Source organism: Phytophthora cinnamomi (genome assembly GCF_018691715.1).
Source record: "Phytophthora cinnamomi strain GKB4 chromosome Unknown Contig85, whole genome shotgun sequence".
In the NCBI taxonomy this organism is placed as follows: Eukaryota; Oomycota; class Peronosporomycetes; order Peronosporales; family Peronosporaceae; genus Phytophthora; species Phytophthora cinnamomi.
Window position 1 is genome coordinate 269,449 of NW_027151018.1, and position 19,435 is coordinate 288,883.

Consider the following 19,435-nt stretch of genomic DNA (forward strand, 5'->3'; position numbering starts at 1 on the left):
TAATATAAATCAAATAAAACACCAAATAGGTAGTTTAAGGTAAAATGAGAACTGTATTGTTTGTAAATTGATCTTCCTCTAAAAGCTGCTAAAACTGTTTATCATCTATGAAAGGGTTGGCAGCGGCTGGCTGTCAGAGCCCCGCTAATATGCATGTCTCTGATTGGTAGAAATATGCTGCTTTCTACCAATAGGATCTTTTGGGTATGTGTGGACCACTCACTGTGGTGGTCCACTTCAATGTATCCATCGGTGTGTCTTACACCAATGTGAGGAAGTATCCAAAACGTTTAACAGATAACCTATCTGTTAAATTCACAAGTGGCTTGCAGCCACTTGTACGTGTAACCCCGTTACAGTGGCTAGGAAGGACAGCATCGGGTTTCGAGCTGCGGCGATGGCAGTGAGCACGACGTTGCAATAAACAATGTGTATTACGGTGAGCGACTTGCGCAGAACTTGTTGCCATACTGCACGCTCGAAGAAAATGGCTTCGTGCCGGTTTACAAGGGTACGGCATGATCATCGGCAAGGACGACCAGACTAAAGATTACAAGATGTACCTGCCGCGTGACCGCATCGTCATCGTGGTGCAGCACGTGCAGAACGTGGAGACGCATTACGCGCCCGGCAATGAACAACTGCAGGCACAACTTCGCCGAGAAGGCCCGGAACTGGGGTGCGCTGTGCAGGAACGGGAGGAGGCCCGTCAACGGAAGGAGAGGATAGCCACCCAACCCAAGGGAAGGAGAGGTCAAAGCACAGCAAAAGGGCAAATGCGAAGAAGGCACAAGGGGCAATGAGACAAGGGAAGGAGCTCATGGAGGGGAAGCCGAACACCAGGAACTCGTCCCCCAGTAGCCAGCAGAGCCAACTCGGATGCGCACGCGCAACATGGGGCGGAAACATGTGCCGGTAGCCATGGTGAGCTTCTCGGCGGACCCGAAGACTTACAGCTAAGTGGTGAACTCTGCTCGTGCTACTGAATGGAGCAAGGCAATGGCTGATGCGATTAGAACGTTGGAGGCTAACGGCACGTGGGAGGTCGTGGCGAAGCGGTCGCACGCGAAGCGACTGCACTCGAAATTGGTGTTTAAAACCAAGAAACATGCGGGTGGTACTCTGGAGAAGTTCAAGGCCAGGTTTGTTGCATGTGGCAAATAATAGGAGTACGGTGTAGAGTACATGGATAAATTCAGCGCTGCTCTGGAGGGTCTGTCTGCCATGCTCGCGGTGTCGCGCAAGATTAACGTACCTGCGAGGCATGGCGACGTGCTGAACGCGTACGTGAGAACTGACAAGGAGTCGGACTTGGAGATCTTGCTGCACATGCCGCGGGGTATGATGGTCGACACAAAGCCACTAGCCGATCTGGAAAAGACAGGTGGCACTGAGGTTACGCAAAAGCTTGTACGTCCTGAAACAGGCAGGTCGCCTGTGGTCTTTCACCTACGAAAGACGCTGTTGAAGCTCGGCTTCGAGCAGTGCTACACCGACTGCTGAATGTACAAGAGAGGCAACGGCTCGGGCCTCACCGTCGTTGGTGTGTACGTGATCGACTTGCTTGTGAAGGGTACGAGTGTTGCCAACGTGGACAAGTTCTTCGAAGACATGAACGTGCTAGAGGTCAAGGACTTGGGTCCCGTGTCCAAGTTTGTGAGCATCGGCATCGTGTAGGATGGGCTGCATGGTTATATATTGAATCAACGCCAGGCGATCCTGGAGATGTTGGAACGCGTTGGACTCACTGATGCTAATGCGGTGAGGATGCCAATCGTGGACGGTCAGGACGACGGCGTTGACACGCTTTGATACCGGGCGGTGCGAATAGCACGCCGTCCCGCCCCACGATTCAAGTCTTCCGGTCAGCTTACTGTGAATTGCACGGTGCACAAGGCCTGACATTGTGTTCGCCGTACACGGTGTGACCCGGCGTGCTCACGCGCCTGGCGGAACACCAAAGCGGATCATGGGGTACCTGAATGGTACGCTTGATGTCAAGTTGCGCCTGGAGATCGACTCCGAGGTAGCGCACGCGGGCAAGGTGAAGCTCGAAGGCTACGGTGATGCTGATTACGCGGCCGATCGTACCGATCGCAAGTCCGGGAGCGGAGGCGTGCTATGCGCCGATGGTCGGTTGATTCTGTAAGTATCGCAACAGCGTCGCTCTCTCGACCGTGGAGGCTGCGTTCGTGGCTGCATCGCAGGTTGCGAGTGAGCTGCTTGGGCTGAGTGAATTACTTGGAGAGCTTGGGATTGCCATCAATGGACCGATCCTCATGCATGTGGACAAACAGGCAGCTATAAAGCAGTTAGAGGGGGAGGACTCATCTGGCAAAGCAAAACACATTGGTTTTCGTGTGAACTTCGTGAAGGACTTTGTTCAGAACGGCGTGATCATGGCAGAGTACTGCAAATCGCGTCAGACGCGAGCTGACCTCATGCACAAGCTGTTCCCAGCACCACGTCTAGGCGAGCTGCGGGAGATGGTCTCGTTTGAATAAGGACGTCCCAGGAAGGAGTGCTGGAGGGCGGAAGGAGACAGCAGCGACTGCTGGTAGGAACGGAGACGCAGCGGCGGGCTACTGGGTGCTGAAGGAGACGGCAGCGGCGGAAGGAGACACCGAGGCGACAGGCGTGGCTATGGTGACCGAGAATTCGGGATCAACGGATGCGGAGAAGCTGTCCACCGGGTTCATAGTGGGATTTGTGCTCTAGACTACTAGGTAACGAACAACCTGGCGGCTTGCCGCCGCCAGCACCTCAATGCACATCAGCTCACCCTTCCTCACACCCCGTCCTCTGCTCTACACACACATACCGTGGTAGCCGGCTACTGCCCAGCTGTGAGGCCACGTTGCCCATTGGGCCTGCCACCGTGCTGCTGCGCTGCATTGAGCAGGACGTCTGCCACGCTATGCATAAAAGCCAGTAGATGTAGAAGGTCCCTGGACTCTGCGCCAAACGGGCGGCATGCTGTGCCGGCCACAGGTTGAGACCCTATGAGCTGTAAGACCGCCTGACAAGGCAGGCAAGCCATTCGTACTCATGTACTAGTACTTCAAAGCGAGATACAATACCGCTGCTTCCTCTTTTTCATGTGAAAGCTACCGACGAGAGCTGCCATGAAAATACGCCCATGAGAGACTTGCACAACACCGCAAAGTCACAAGGCTTTAGCACGAATATCCAGTGTACTAGCAGTGGACATGCTACTCAATGCCTCTGTCAATCTATACTGCTGCTACCTGAAAATGAACTTCAAGCTCGCATATACGAAGACCCTGTATATAAATTGAATTGCCTACATTATATTCTACACAATGTATCTGTCAAAATAACATTTCACATGGATATGAACGACAAGCAAATCATCAACAAAATATATGGAGTCGCTGTTGATAACTAGAGCGACAAGCACACCAAATACAAAAACCAAACCATGAAGCCTCTGTCTATGAACTAAAACTAAGATCTACCCACTTGCAATGTGCGACAAGCAACACACAGTCTCTGTCGATAGCGTACAATTTCAATAACATACACGACAAGCACACAAAGCCTCTGTCCTTGTGTCCACTATTGTAATACCCACGACACAAAACCAAAAGCAAAAAACACCGATCTCAACGGCATGCAAGGCATGAAACATGAACAGCCAAAGCATTAAAGCAAACAATTCGCTGTCAAGAGTTGCCCCATTATGGCAATCCAGGAATACCACAAAGGCTGCTGGTGGATTAAATTCCTAAACATGAGACATATACAAAATGTCAGGTTCTGAATAAACCATCCTGTAACTCTTAGGTGTATGAACTTCATCACTCAATGGATTCGGTCGCATGCCTTCTTCCGCTAGTGCATGCTATAAGCATAATTATTCACTACGAGAAACACCTCGATAAGGGCGCGTAGGAGAGACAAATAAAATACCTCCCAAAGATGTGAGCCCCGCACATTTAAAGCGGAAAGCTGTGTTGCTACGGAAGATATTAAGTTGATGCAGTCTATGCTTCTAGAGCTACATGCTCCTACAAATGGCAAAGTAATTTACTCTAAGCGACTATATGTATATATCTTACTGAGCTGTAAGAAAAAAAAATCTACAAGCTTTCAAATAAAATCACATTGTCAACAATATTAAGTTGCCATTGCCAGTCTAAATAGACTGGGAGGCTCAAAGCCTTGAAAACGTAACACTTTGACCAGATGTAGAAAACTGGGAGGCTCATAAACCTACCTATTGAGATGGCCAAGTCCTCTCAACAATTCATGTAAAAGGAGAGAATCGGTAGTAAAATAAGTTACCGAGATTTCCCAAAGGAGACACAAACAAAATTAAGAGCAAAGCATGCAATATCCACGAGCAAGAAGCTCGAGTAAAGTACGCTCGGCGAACTGGTTTTATTCCGAACAGAATAAAAGGCTTTCCTGAGTAGCCACTCCAAACCGCGAAAAAAATCAAACGAAAGGGTTTATCAAATAAACGCGAATACGTACAATACACATCCACAAGTACATGCAAACAGGTTTTATCCTTCAACAAAAATGTTTTCCTGACTAGCCAAGTGCACTAGCAAAGTAAAAAGGGACATCTGCGATCACGAGCACCACGCACAACAATTTAGAGCGTACATGAATCGGTGAACAGGTTTTCTCCTTCACAAGAAAGGTTTCCTGACTAGCCCATCATATCTCAAACTAAAGGACCAGACATTTAGCACAACAACTTTTGGCATATCAACCTACAAGCGAAGTAAGCCACACGGGGTAGGAGATCACCAACGGTGAAGGCACAAATTGCCCACGCCAAGTGCTAAGATCATAATAAATACTGCCTAAACTAATGCAAGCTGCAACCTAGCAAGCAACGCACGTTCCTCAATGTGGGACGCTGTTAAAGTTGAGCATCTCCGACGTGCTGATGCTTTGCAGGACTCGCTCGTAGAGCTGTCCCGTACAATGTCGACCACTTATTTAGTTGCAGAATAAGAGGGATTACCCCACCACTGGTGGCACCAGGGACCACTCCGGCTTTTGAGCGCTAATACACAAGCACCTCCGGACACCCTTCATCCTCCAAGGCCTCTTCCGCTGTTCTATTCCTCTGCTATTTTTCCCTCTAACATCAAAACCTTAACACCGACTGCATTGTAGTCGGTGTTAAGTACATGTTCTCTGTGGATTTTATCCAGAGTCCTTAGGCGGATGCCACGCAGGTCCCATTATTCTCCAATCAAAATACCTGCTGAAAATGGTTCGTTCGGTTCGGTTTATCAGGCGCTTTTCGGGACTGTGATATTGAATTGCCTGTGCTCTAATCAAATTATGCTAGTGGTTGACCCATCCAGTTTTTATTAAGTTTAAAAGCCTATTATCTCAAATAGTTGACCCATCCAGTATTTATTAAGTTAAAAAGCCTATTATCTCAAATAACTTGTACTCGAGTATAATACCTGTGACAGGTAATTTATCGGATCATTCGAGCGACATTCGCGGATTTTTCCGCGTTCAAGCAACATGCAGTCCTCGTGAAGATGAGGGGTGGTCGCTCCCGTTCATTAATATTTGTGCAACGTGCGCACCCGCCAGGCGTTTTGACGCTGACGCGGTGCAACAGCTGCTTCCTTGATTGACGTATCATTGACTCTGACGGTCAGCGTTCACTTTCCACGACTGAAACGCACGCACCCTGGCACTTGTGTGCCAACGGCAAAGGATGACTAGAGAACGAGGCGGATACATTAGTGCTGCTGACTCACATCTGCTCTGCTGGAGCAGAAGTCCACAATGTGGAGCTTGACCACTTCCCGTTTATGTTGTAGGAACAATCCGCGAGCACACGCAACAACAACGCGACGTTATTTTACACTCGGCCGACAGCAGACTCAGGATCGGCGGCATCTCGTCCACCGGATCCCGTCACCAACGTTCAAGCTCAAGATCGAGACCAACCTGGACGCCGACGGCAACTGCGCCGCTCCGGATGCACGACAAGAAATCCATGCGGCGGGATTCTGGAACGACCCGGTCGTGGCTAGCACGCGGATCCCGATGGAAGAGGTGCGAACGGACCAGCCCATCGGTCAGAGAACTCCGGCCAATTGTTCTCGGGCTCCTTCAGGGGCGACAAGGTGGTGGCGAAGGAGCTGCTGCCCGAGATCCACGAGAACGACGACCATGTCGACGGTTTCCTGGCCGAAGTTAAGATCACCGCGACGCTCAATCACCCGTACCTTGTGCGATTCATGGGTGTCGCGTGGACGTCCACGTCGGACCTGTGCGTGGTGCTCGAATTCATGGACGGCGGGAACCTGCGCTCGCTGCTGGACCGATACATCGGTCGGGCTACTCGGTCGGCTTCGACCGCGAGAAGATCACCATCGCGCTGCACGCCTGCCACGCGCGTTCGTGCACCTGCACTCGTCGGCGCCGGCGATCATCCACCGTGACTTCAAGTAGCGCAACGTCCTGCTAAGCAGCAACCTCGCGTCCAAGATGACGGACTTTAGCATCTTTCGCGGGCGTCGGGACCTCGCGCTGGATGGCGCCAAAGGTCATGCTCGGGAAGAGCTACGACGATAAGGCCGGCATGTTCTCGTTCGGGGTGCTGCTGTCGGAGCTCGACGTGCATTCGCTGCCGTACGCGTTCGCGAAATTGGAGGGCTGCGGCGGGTCCGGTAGTCGGCTGTTGTCGGACACGGTGATCCTGCAGGTGGCAATGGGGATGGTGCGCGTGGAATTCTCGTCGTCAGGACCCGCGTCGATAGCAATTGCTGAACTTGGTGAGGCTTGCGTGAGCGTAGCCCCAAACGAGCGACCCAGTGCAGCGGAGGCACTGTACAAACTGTAGCAAGCAGTGTCTCGAGAGTGGTGGGCTAGTTGGCACAGTAATACACGACGCCTATGTTAGCCCCTGCTCGTCATGTCTATAATTGACGACCCTCGTATCAAAAAGATTTCATTCATCATCTCTGCCGTGCCGCTATAACTCTTGTGTTCCATTTCTATTTGCATTTGTATTTGTTGCGGTTATAGCTACTGTAACACTTAGATTCCACTTGACGCCGGAAAATGTTTCGACAATCGATTCGGCTGGAATACACTTTGTAGCACAAAAAAACTTCAAAATAGGATTTGCAAATTTTTTGTCCACTTACTACTAGAGGTCTTTAGAAAAACTGCTACAGTATTGGCGCTTGACCGTATTATCATAATAGGACAATACAGTCAACCAGACAGAACGAAAATGATACCTACAAATGGTATCTACCATTTCTAGGTTTCTCAAAAAAAAAAAAACGAAGATAAGTAGTTGGGAATCGGACCGATCAGAAAACGCGGCTTTTGTGCTTGACGCACGTCAGCCATTCACGTAAAGTTCGCACGGGGCATGGAGTCCGATTCCGGCAGTCTGATCGATGTGATGCCAGGGCCGCTCTTAACCACGCCATGCCATGCCAGGGCAAATTTCTTCGCCATTTGATCGGACCGCCAAATTTGTGGTTAGGGTATTAGCGCCATCGATGGCAAAACCATGATGCCACCAAAGTTGCCATTGCTACCCTGCCACGCTCGGCGAAACGTCAAGTTTCACACCGACGCGTAGTTTCCCCTCTTCCTGGTGTGAATGTTGACTACCAGACCGTATGTCACGAAGATCACGCTTTATGTATTTCACATGCTGCTACTACTTTTTGTGCTTCGCGACGCGCTCCCCGTCGACACGCGCCAACAGTACTGTGCAAGCTTAATAAATTAGCATCGTAGGTTTTATTGATGCAACGCAAAATCGTTGATGGAGCACGAGTAGATACTTCAAAGGCTCACCTGACGGTCCAGTTCGTAGCAACTTCACGCCTAGTTGTAGAGCGTCGGTCACCACTAGCAGCAGAACTAGCTTCTTGTACAGAGTGACCACCTTCGACAGGGGCTGCAACATCTCGCGCACTCGCAGCACCTTGTGCGAAAACACCAGGAGCTGGCAATGCTTTGCCATCAGGCCCCAGTACTTCGTCGATTGCGTCGAGCAACTCCGCACGTGATCGAGCGACCGGGCCTCCAACACAAGTGTCGCCGGCTTCAACTTGAACCGAAGGTGCCGCCGGAACAGGAGCAAGCAGCGATGGTAATGGAGCGATCGCAACTCCATCCAGCGAGGCGACACGCGAGTCAGGAGCTACGTGAGCAGATGGGGTAGCATCTGCTAACGTAGCGGGCGCGACGCGTGCGCGCTCGCTTGCCGTTCTGTTCATCTTGAAATGTTTCCTTCCCAATGAAAAAAAAAACTTATTTCCGTAAATATCGCCGTATGGCGCGCTGTGGCAGCATATGCCCATTTTCATTCTTATCCAGACGATGCCACGGTGCCATCGCACGGAGCACAAGTACCATGACATGACATGCCTTGGCAGCGGTTAAGACCCGCCCTCAGTAGCAGCAGCTTCGACGAGAGATAGCGACTGGGAGCCGACATCGCCGTCGCTGCCAGAGGTAGAGGAAGCGGGATCCGAAGATGGCCGTTAAGTTGTAGGCAGATATAGAGCGAGTGACCGCGCACGAGCGGAGAGGAATAAACGAGAGAATACGTGCTTCCCACGGAGACAGAATGGGAGTGAGGGGGAGAAAACCTCGCAGGTGACAAGCCCCCTCTATAGTTATACACTAATGCAGAAACCTAACGATCGCACTCAGTCGCACACAGGGACTGGGCACAGGCATCCTTCAACTTCAAAGTACAGTGAGCTGGCGGAGCTCGACACGCCATCTTCACTCTCCCACTTCGAGTCTGCCTAGCTCTTAGCCTTCATCCTCCTAGCTCGCCAGCTAGTTGCGACCACCGGCTTTGCTATCCTCAATAGCAGTCAGCAGCGGCATCACATTCAGCTGTTGCCGGAATTTGCGAAACTGCGTCGGGCCCAGCGCCTTCGTGAAGATGTCCGCGAGGTTCTCGCTCGACGGGCGGTAGAGCTCTTCAAACTCGCCACGCTCGTGGAAGTCGCGTACCTTGTGGTACTTCACGTCCACACTCTTCGTCTTGTAGTTACCATCAACCTCCGTCAGCACGGTGATCGTAGCCTGATTGTCCTGGTAGAGCACAGTTGGATAGTAGCGCGTAAGGTTCAGCTCATTGCACAAGTTGTGCGTCCACACAATCATCGTTGGGCATTCGCTCGCAGCGACAAACTCTGCGCAGCACGTATCGTCGGCCACACTCCGCTGTTTACGGGACTTGTACGCGCACGTGCAGCCATTCAACTTCAAGACGTAGCCCGTAATCAAGTGCTTATCATCCTTCTCGTTTCCGAGATCGGCGTCTGGGTACACCACAAGGTGCAAGTCAGGCGACTCCTTCTTTCCCCACACGAGACCGAAGTCGGAGGCCCCTCGCAGGTACCGCAGCACCCGCTTCGCCGTTCTGTAGTTTTCATGCGTGTAGTTGTTCAAGTACTTGCCCAACGCCCGCACGGCGTTCGCCAAATCAGGACGTGTGCATTGTACAAGGTACTGCATGCAGTCTACCATGGCACAGTACGGTACATTCGGGTTGTTCACATCCTCATCGTCCGATGTGGCTGGTAGCGACAGCGGCCCAAGCGCTTGCGGCGTGGCCACTGCACGGCACTTGTCCAATTGAAACCGAGTGAAAACCTTTTCGATCTGTCTCCGCAGCGAAATCCACATCGGCTGGCCTGGGATGTACTTGATCTCCACGCCCAACAACAAGCTCACGGACCCCAGGTCCTTATACTGAACTTTCGTTCGAGCTCATCGACAACCAGTTTGATGTGCTGAGCATTTGCAGCAATGATAACATCGTCTACAAAGACAGTAAGAAAGATGTGACTTCCTCCCTCTAGACGCCAGTACATCCCGTTGTCCATCTTTGATCTTTTAAAGCCACACTACCGTAAGTACGCATCCAGCATCTTCTACCATATTAACGGTGTTTGTTTTAACCCATACAAACTCCGTAACACGGGTCCAGAACCGTCGTCGAAGTAGTCGGGCATCTCCATGTAGATCTTCACGTCGTTTCCGATTGGCCCGTTCAGAAACGCCGTAACATAGTCGACGTGCTCGCTCAATAGTCCGTAGTGCAACGCCAAGGGCAGCCCCAACTTCACAGATTCATGGGAGACCACGGAAGCATGTGTCTCCTAGAAGTTCACGCAATACTCCTGCTGACAGCCCTTAATCGTGATTCGCGCGCGGTGCCGGGCCACTTCACGTTTATGTTGCGTTTCCGCACCAAGACCCACTTGCTACTTAGATTCTTCTTGCCCTTACGGCGCTCCACCAACACCCACGCATTGTTGCGCTCAAATCATAGTACTCCTTCCCCAAAGCTTCTATCTACTTCTCTGCATCAGGCAGTACGAACACCTTCATGACCTGAGTTCTCAAACTGAGGAACGTTACCTCCGATTTGAGCTAACACAACTTCAGATGCTTCTTCCTTCCTGTGATTCATGAAGCTCCACAAGTATCAGTTAGCTTCGTCTTAGACTAGTTGAAACTCCTCAAATCCGTTGTATGTGACTTCGCCAACGTAGGACAGGTCACTCATTAACTTTTGGAATGCCCGGGTAGCTCTGTGAGTCACGGTCTTCTTGTAAGACATTCGGGTCATCTTTGTAGCATTACACGCCCAACAAGGCGAGTCCGTGCCCTCAGACAGCGCTTCTCCTATACCACAAGCTCTGCACCTCGTATACCGCAACCGCTGTCGCCTTCAGGCGATACCGACGATCAGTGTTTAACAGCAGTAGATCGGCATGATCTTTGCGTAGCCTGCATACACGATGTGAGTTAATGAAGCCGAACTTCACAACCCAACCGTCGCGTTCAAGCGTATCCATGCTCAGTAGATTATCCGGAGTAGTAGGCGAGAGCAGGACGTTAGTGAACGGCAGCTTCAACTCAGTGTGTGGCTTCATGTTGTGAGTAACCCGCAGTGTTACGTCACCGACATACTCGTCCTCTCAGGCATTGCCATCGCACCCTTGAAAGCAATGCACCTCCTCATTGCGAACATTGTGCAACACTGAACTTTGGTTGCACACGTGCCCGTCGCTTGCTGAATCAAGTATCCACTCCAGCTCGGTACCAGCAGGTGTCTTGACGGACGCAGCAATAGCAATAGAAGCACCTCCTTCATGACAGCAAAGAGTACTCGTGTTCTTTCCGCCACGTTTTCCATTGTTACCGCGATTGGCCTTCTTATTCTCCCACCTCTTGAACTCCGAGATGACATGCTTGTCAGCAGAATCAGACTTTTGACTCGGGCAGTTTGCAGGTAAATGGCCCACTTCATCGCATTTATAGCAAGTACGAGTTTCCTTCTTCCTGCCAGTCTGCTTTCTAGCTTCATTCGGCTGCTTAGACTTGTATCGGCCCTTTCCTTTCTGTTGCTTCCCTTTGTTTTGGTTCTTCTTAGATTGCTGTGAGTCATTCTGTGCCTGCTTGCCGCGCGAGCAGATATGCGCTGGCTTCGATTCCTCCTCACAAGCAACTCGCTCATCTAGAGCTGACTCCGCACGCAGTGCGTTCATCACCTGGGCAGCGGTCAGAACGGGTCTAACGGCTCCACCGTCACGGATAACGTAGTGCTTCGAAAACTGTCGTACGACGTCTCGGTGGGTCCGCGATACATGTCCTAGAAGCGTCTCGGCAAAGGCCTCGTCTGACACTTGCTTGCCGTAATGGATGAGCAGCCACCGCAAGCTCTCCATCTCTCGCAGCCACTGATCCATGGATTTGTCTGACGTATACTGGTTGGAGACAAACTCGTATCGAGTGAATATATAATATGAGTATTCACACTTGGTTTGTCGATCAACAAAGCGGTTCCACATGGCTTCTGCAGATAGTTCTTGACAGATCATCTCCGCGACAGCCGCTGGTGCACCATGTAAGATTGCTTCACGCGCCGCATTATCTCGCGCAGCAAAGCTAACCATCCCCTGAGGATCAACGCGATAAGATCCATTTACCACGCTCCAACACCCAAAGCGGGTAAGGAAAGCACGAAGCTGCACAGTGTATAAATCGAAACTTCCTTTCATCACTGGCGGTTTATGCGACATATCTAGCTTCACAGAAGTCAAACAGGGTTGAGGGACTCCAACACGCGTTTCAAGTCCAGCTTGAGATACTCCTGTACCAGACACACAAGCTCCACCAGCTATACTAACACCACTGCTCGGTGCGACGCCAGCACCAACAGCACCCACTCCAGTAGCAGGCCACACGCAAGCTCCAGGTGCAAGTCCAGCGAGAGCCACTCCATGCACTCTGCTGTTTGTCGCTCTCGATCGAAATGTAGAAGTGAATATACTAGAGCTGTTAGCATCGCTAAACCCTGTCGCTCTACGTCCTTTCGCTAGAGAAGTTACTAACTCCTTCGACGGTTGGCAACGGCCGTCGTCTGTTGCACTGTTTCCGCTGTGCTTATCGTTGGGATACTACCCCCGATGACAAGCACATTGCAGCACCAGCTACAACACTTCCCCCTCTCGAAATGTTTTCCCCGTATGCAGTAATAAAGTGTGACGTTCTATTCGTCACATATCGGTAGGGTACCCATATCCTATCTCACCACCAGAAAAAAACCACTTTCACTTCAACCCATTTCCCCGCTAACGCAAGTTTCTGCAACCCGGACATCTTGCAGCAAATCGTCGAGCCACAATAGTTCAATATTTTTGCATTGTGCTCGCTGAATTTCTTCTAGTGTGGTCGACTTAGTGGCCGTGGTACGGCTAGGTGGTCGGTTGGTCCCATGGCTGCCAACCCCGTCATTGCTGTGATGGGGGCAACGCCTCCTAGCGCGGGCGATGGTGTGTTATTGAGCACCGTTTGGACGATCTTCACTACGCGCTGCCATTCATGAGGCTGCAGCCTCTATGCTCCGATAGTAATGCCCGGCAGCACCGCAGTACTTCTCGCATAACCACCGCTACCGTGCCATTTGCCCACGGGTACCGCGCGGTGATGAAGTGGTGATGCGCGCCCATAGCGTGCTGCAGCGCTGCAATTGTTTTGTTCTTGAAGTGTGTGTCCTGGTCACTAATCCGGGTGCGACCAAATGTAGCGAACCAGTCGAGTAGATCATTGTACGCGGCCTCAGCATCGGCCGACTTGCATGGCAACAGCCACACGTACTTCGAAGCATCGTCTTTAATGACGAGCACGTAGATCTCCCCTGTCGTACTCTCCTCCGTGAAAAGATATTCCCGATGTATGAGTTCGTTTGGGTTCTCGGCATACATTGCCTCCCCCAAAACGCACGGATGCGGTGAGCCTCCCAAACTACTGGTGCAATGCAAACATCTGCGGACAAAATACTCGATGTCTGACTTCATGCCTATCCATGTGAACCCCTCGCCAATTTTCTCTAATGTAGGTGCTAGCGTTCTGTGCCCTGCGATACCGAAATGACCGACCACACAGATGCGGACTTGAAGGTCTGCAGCTTCGTCTCGGACCCAAATTCGTCCTTGGCCATCTTTCGACATCTCATTTTCTGTTTGTCGTGCAATGCCACTCGGTGAAATCGCCTCGGTCTGCTTTGACAATATTGCTTGCCACGTAGGCCACACAAAACCCTCGTCCAGCTGTGGTGACAGCGGCAGTCCAACTTGGCGAATATCGCACACACACTTGAAAGAGCAGCCCCACCGTGATAGGAAATCCGCACATATATTTTCTTCCCCTGCGATGTCATAGATGTCATATCTGTATGCCACAGGGACCATCGGTGCAAGTTGTCCGCTGTGTACTTAGGCACTGTGTTCGAAACACCGTGAGGATAAAAAATGTAGCGGAGATTTCGGTGATCTGTGAAAAGTGCGAAGCCATCGGAGCGATGCAACAAGTAGTCTGCGCGACGGCACGTTTCGACTATTGCGAATGCTTCCTTTTCCAGTATAGCCCACCGCTTAGCAGATCCTAAAAACGTGCCGCTCAGCATCATTAGAGGCTCATGCTCTTGCTCGCTGAGAGGCCTCAGCTGCTGATCTTGCTGTATCTGCGTCACCGCCGCACCCCAGTGGTCCTCGCTTGCATCGGTAAACACACACAACCTCTTTGCTGGGTCCGGATGCGCTAACTCCAAAGCATTCCCTAACGCAGACTTGCAGCGCTCAAAACAATTGATCTGTTCCTGGCTCCAGCCGACCTCATTCAACAGAATTTTCTTCACCATATTTTCTTACGTCCACCCGCACGCTTATATACTTTTTCCATCTGCAACACCAGCGGATGAACAAGTTTATTGTAAGCTGGTATCGAGCTGCGCATCCAGTTCAGTGCACAAATGAATTGTTGCAATTTGTTGCCTGACATAGGTGGTGGAAGGTTCATCAGAGCTTCGATCCGAGCGCGGTCATGCTTCACGTCTTTACCTGACACCACTCGCCGACACCAAAGTGCTTCACGGAGATAAAAGGCACATATAGTTGGATTTAGCTTCAAACCCTTACTAGCACAGATTTCCAGCACGCGCACTAACAACTTGAGGAGCTGATCATCATTTGCTTCATATCCTAAAAGGTCGTCAATCCAATTCAACAAATCATTGTTGAACACATCTACAAACATCGCTTATACTGTCGATTGCACATATGCCACACTGTTCGTTCCCCCAATCAGCACTCTCGTAGGAGTCACCACACCATCCTCGGTTAGAATCGAATAGATTTCCTGGCAATGCGCCGCCACTGCAAACTGAAAAAAGCCCTTGAAAAATTCCAAGGAAAAGTATCGAGAAGAGCCACGCAACCGATCCAATTCTACCTCCAGAATGGGCATCGACCAGACCACTTGCTCAATTTGTTCATTAGCCAATTTCACATCAACAGTCATCCGAAAGTTTTCAACTCCCGGCTTCCGCACCATGTGTGGGGGTGAGCATACCGGCTCCAAAACAGAGACCAGCTTCAAGTAGCTCTTGAACATGTTTCTCCAAAAATGCCCGATGTTCTGGCGAGTACCGCCGAGCGCGACACTTTATTAGTACTGCTCCTGGCTTGAGCGTAATTTCCATCGTAGGCATATCTACTGGCAGGTCTTTGCCAATTTTCACTCGGAACCCGTCCCGATATTTCATCAGGATTGTTCGCAATTGATCCGCATATTCACGTGTTGCTCCTGCTTCTTGTACTTCTTTAATTTTTTCTTCTAACACAGCAATCACATCTCTACCATCTTGCTTGTCGGAGTCATCGAGGTTGGCGAAACATGCGCAATCTTCCTCTTCTTGCAGCTGAAGTTCTTCTGCTGTTGGCTCTGGCACTTGGGCGGACCCCGAGTACGCCAGTACTCTAACGAGACTGCGTGAACGATCATCGTCCGCGTCTTCCATGTCCCAAATTTCCTGCAAGCTCTGTGCCTCGGCAAGTAACTCCTTGGAACTATAGCCTAGACGCCCCATAATATTGCGCAATACAAGCAAACCGCCCACACCTACTGGTAGGCAATCCTGCGTGACCCAACAAATCACGTTCAGTAGGATTAAAGGACCCCCAGGTGCCGAAAACGGCAAGTCTAGCTTCACTTTACTCCTACCTGGAAAACAGGTTTGTCTCCAATCCCAATCACCACAGATAACTTGGGTAGATCCTGCTTCTCCAACTTAGATCCGGCCTTATGCAATCAGTCAAGTAATTTGTCAGTTAGTACTGACACTTCAGCAGCACTGTCCGGTGTGATTCGAGTCTCCACGACATCCATAACAGTGCACGGGGTGGCCGCGCACGATTCCGTGGTTTTCGTCCCAGCCGCCACTAGAACAGGTTTTATCACCTTCTTCCCTGTTTCTTTCTCATAAAACCCCTTGACTTCGGCGGGGACAGACACCTCAGGGCACTGGAAAACACCGTGAGTCTTATCTCCACACTTGAGCCATTTTCTATCTGCCCGATTTGCTTGCTTCGGATTGACTGACTTTCCTTTTCGAACGACCCGGCTGATTATTTTGTTGTCCCGTGCCACCGCTTGCATGTTTTGCTACATTCTGATTCCCCCCTCGTAGTTTCTTCAGATGGCCACCAGCGGTAGGCGGAGAGACGCCGATTTGATGTTGTTCTGTTGGTGAGGGTGAGGATGCTGTACAGCCATATGCGCCTCGAATCTCATAAAGTTATCCAACTCACCGCGTAGCCACTTCAAGAAAAGCTGAATATTATTCTTGGTGGGTTTATGAGCTTGACGACCCAGCTGGTCATTCACTGCAGATTTGAAAGCCGGAGCGCGCAGCGCCTCAACTAGGTATCCGACAACTTTCTTTGGCTCGGCCTGCACAATGTCCTCCATATTTAATCTATCCACAATCTCATAGAAATCGGCCATGCGTCTCGAAAGCCGCGATTCCACATCTTGCATATTCACGTCTATGCCAAGTGACTTCACTTCACGGTCGAGTGTCTTGTATGCTGTATTGTCCGGAATACGAGCTGACAAGAAATATTTTTCCATTCTGTCTCAGTCACATCATTCTCATCCTTGAATAACTCAAATCCACAAATTTGCACCAAGGCCCCTTGCTCTATACACACGCTCAGTGCCATGATAAAAAAACGTTGCCTCGGTACCTTGATTGAGAGCCTTTATACGTCTGGTATAAACGGCGTAGCTTTCCATAAACTCGCGTTTTTCCTTCTTTGAGCTGCCCCTGTAGATACAGCAACGGACAGAATGCAACTGCCGACAACCTAACTGCCACCTGTCACTGCTATGAACAGAGATACAGCGATACAAAATATTTAGCCAATGAAATGATTCCTAAATAATATTTTAACCAATAGTCGTTGGTCTTGAAAAATGTAAATTTGTGGAGACCAGTCAGTAAAATGGATGCAGCCAGCACGACGGAGGAGCCCCCGGACACGGCTAATGCCTCGCCCTCGCAGCTTGTAGCTGTATCGGAACTGATATCGGCAGGCGTAGTGCTGACGAAGCTTATATTGCTTTAATTCGAATCGTAATTTTTAGGATTGTCAAATCTTGAAAAAAACATTTTAACCAATAGGGTTCTATGCACTTTCGTCACTGTTCAACCAAGGCTGGCAGTTACATTCTGTCCGTTGCTGTAGGAGGGACAGGTAGGTTGGTGCCTGCCGCCACAGTGATGGCAGCGGACCCCAGTGGTCGTTGTTCTGCTGGCGGGGCTGCTCCTTGCTCGAAGTCCCCCCAACGAGCTTGTAAGTGGGGCTGCACTGCTTCTGCCAAGCTTTCCAATTGACGTCCTTGCATCCTCACCGCTTGCTCATCTGCTCTCAGCGAACGGTACTGCTCTTCAAGATACAGCCGATTCTCATCCATCTGGTGCCGCATCTCTTTCTGTTACTCCAACAGCGCAGAAACCAGGGTGCGAACAAACTTCTTTTGTGGTGAAAACAAAAGAAGATGGGGTGCCAGCAAAATCAAACGGGCGCAAGCAAACAAAAACCGCGGTTTTGGGGCGCCAACAAATAGATTTGCGGGCGTCGGCAAAATAGATTTGATTTTGGTGCGCAACCGGGACAACGCCCAACCGATAATCCCACCAACAGCTTTACATGAACCAATGGAGGCTTGCTTCAGTCACATAGCTATACCGATAAATATGCAGTTTGTATGGAGATGAATAAGCCACAGCACCCGAAAACGTCGGCAATGCTACGGTTGCGCAGTATTTGACGATTCTCATGAAATAACTCTTCTATTATTAAACACTGAACTCCACTGCTTATCTATTTTCCCAGTTGTGGGAATTCCGCGTATGCCATGCAGGTTTACTCGACTGGGTCTACTAAATCAAAATTAGACATGCCGGATTCCTCGCCTCGATCGACTTATCATGCATTTGGAATGCAGGGTTCCTCGACAGGGTCGACTTATCATGCATTTGGAGTGCAAGTTAACTCGATTGGGTCGCTTTATCATGCATTTGACATGCAGGTTTACTCGACAGGGTCGACATAACAGGCATTATTCCGTGACGGATTAGCTCAATTGAGACCACCAGTCTAGCGAGGTGGACTTCTCCGGGAGCTGGCTTTATCGTTATCTTACCCCATGGGCCAGAACAACCATCAGTAGCTTTTAGTTCCAATCGAAGCTAATGGCACGCATCGCGTGGGCGAACCTAGCCGAGCATGCAACGAGCGACGACCTTGTCAAACATCGCGCATTCGTTTTCTGCTGTTCAGGAGTGTACGTGAAGCATGCGATGGACTGTAGAATATGTGTCGCCGACCACCCCATGATCGAGAGGCGATTAGCGTGTATTAGTCTATCTTGTGCGCAGCTGGAGGAAACGAATGGAGGTGTTGCAGTGTGGTGTCCAATGGAAATATTGGGAATGTGCGTCAAAGCCAGCCTGGCGTGTGTAAGCGAATGGCAAAGAGCACCGTCGTGGTGGTCAAACATGCAGCGGAGTTCATCGCGTTCCTATCACAACCGAAGTTAAAGAGTTTATCACAAAATTGGATTCGTGTGGTGTAAGACCACGCCATATTTGGAGTAATCTTCGGTGTGCAACTGATGTTCCTGCACCTCCTTTGGGGTTGCCGTCGCGACAGCAAGTATCGGATTGTTTGAAGCGCCTCCGAAAAAAAACCTCTCGCGAAACACTAGAGAAGCAGTCAAGAGTTTGGCGAAAGCATCTCCGTATTACGGCGGGATAGACAGTGGCAAAGCGTTTCTTTTTCGACCTGTAGATGAAGACGATGGACATCAACAAATGGGGGGTAGTGACGCTAACCTTTTGTATTTGGTGTGACAACGCTGCTCGCCAAAGTGAGGCAGCTTCGAAGTGATGAACATTGTCGCATTTTTCACACTGATGCCACATTTAACCTTTTCGATCTTGGGTATCCAGTTATTACATGTGGTTTCACGGATCGACCCGGGGTCTACCACCTAGCTGCTATTCTTGTCGTGAGTGCTAGAACCCACTATGAATATGAAATGGCGTTTGATTGTGTCGCTCGACCGTATCAAAGAATTTTTCGAACCCCTCTTCGCGTTGACGCTGTTTTAGGATATGCAGAAGATGCGCAGTATAACGCCCTACGAAGCGTTGGCGTTTTCAGTGTAGCCAAGTACTTGATGTGTTTTTTTTTTCGTGTCCTTTACAATGTTCACAAGAGAACACGGTATCTCGATACTGCATCTGGCGAGGCCGATTTTACTGGTATTATGGCCATGCACTTTACCACAAGTTACACTGAGTATTGTGAGGTCAAGGAGCGTAACATTACCGGTTGGAAGGCGCAGACGTGTTTGCATTCCTTTGCAAACTATTTTGAGGAACAGTGGACGGAGAGTCGATACTGGAGGTGGCAGGTGTTTCACTCCCCGACGGGTTATGGCACTACAAATAACCCGTGTGATGTTTTCAACGCAAGTGTAATGCGCCATGTTCATCGCAAGGCTAACGAGATCTGCG

At 50.3% G+C, this 19,435-nt stretch overlaps 4 protein-coding genes across 4 annotated transcripts; 3 read left to right on the plus strand and 1 right to left on the minus strand.

The window, feature by feature from the left end:
• Positions 1 to 518: 518 nt before the first annotated feature.
• On the plus strand, positions 519 to 1,677 carry IUM83_19123 (putative mitochondrial protein; the record flags this gene model as incomplete). The annotated part of the gene is made up of 4 exons (XM_067944156.1): positions 519 to 679; positions 1,017 to 1,142; positions 1,200 to 1,410; positions 1,513 to 1,677. 4 exons carry the CDS (start codon positions 519 to 521, stop codon positions 1,675 to 1,677), a joined length of 663 nt encoding a protein of 220 aa, XP_067784799.1.
• Positions 1,678 to 1,969: 292 nt separating this feature from the next.
• On the plus strand, positions 1,970 to 6,452 carry IUM83_19124 (TKL protein kinase; the record flags this gene model as incomplete). The annotated part of the gene is made up of 3 exons (XM_067944157.1): positions 1,970 to 2,145; positions 5,826 to 6,063; positions 6,135 to 6,452. 3 exons carry the CDS (start codon positions 1,970 to 1,972, stop codon positions 6,450 to 6,452), a joined length of 732 nt encoding a protein of 243 aa, XP_067784798.1.
• A 92-nt stretch (positions 6,453 to 6,544) lies between these two features.
• IUM83_19125 (TKL protein kinase) lies at positions 6,545 to 6,853 on the plus strand (the record flags this gene model as incomplete). Its single annotated transcript, XM_067944158.1, has 1 exon — positions 6,545 to 6,853. One exon carries the CDS (start codon positions 6,545 to 6,547, stop codon positions 6,851 to 6,853), a length of 309 nt encoding a protein of 102 aa, XP_067784797.1.
• Positions 6,854 to 8,826: 1,973 nt separating this feature from the next.
• On the minus strand, positions 8,827 to 9,684 carry IUM83_19126 (Retrovirus-related Gag-pol Polyprotein; the record flags this gene model as incomplete). The annotated part of the gene is made up of 1 exon (XM_067944159.1): positions 8,827 to 9,684. One exon carries the CDS (start codon positions 9,682 to 9,684, stop codon positions 8,827 to 8,829), a length of 858 nt encoding a protein of 285 aa, XP_067784796.1.
• Between the last annotated feature and the right edge of the window lie 9,751 nt (positions 9,685 to 19,435).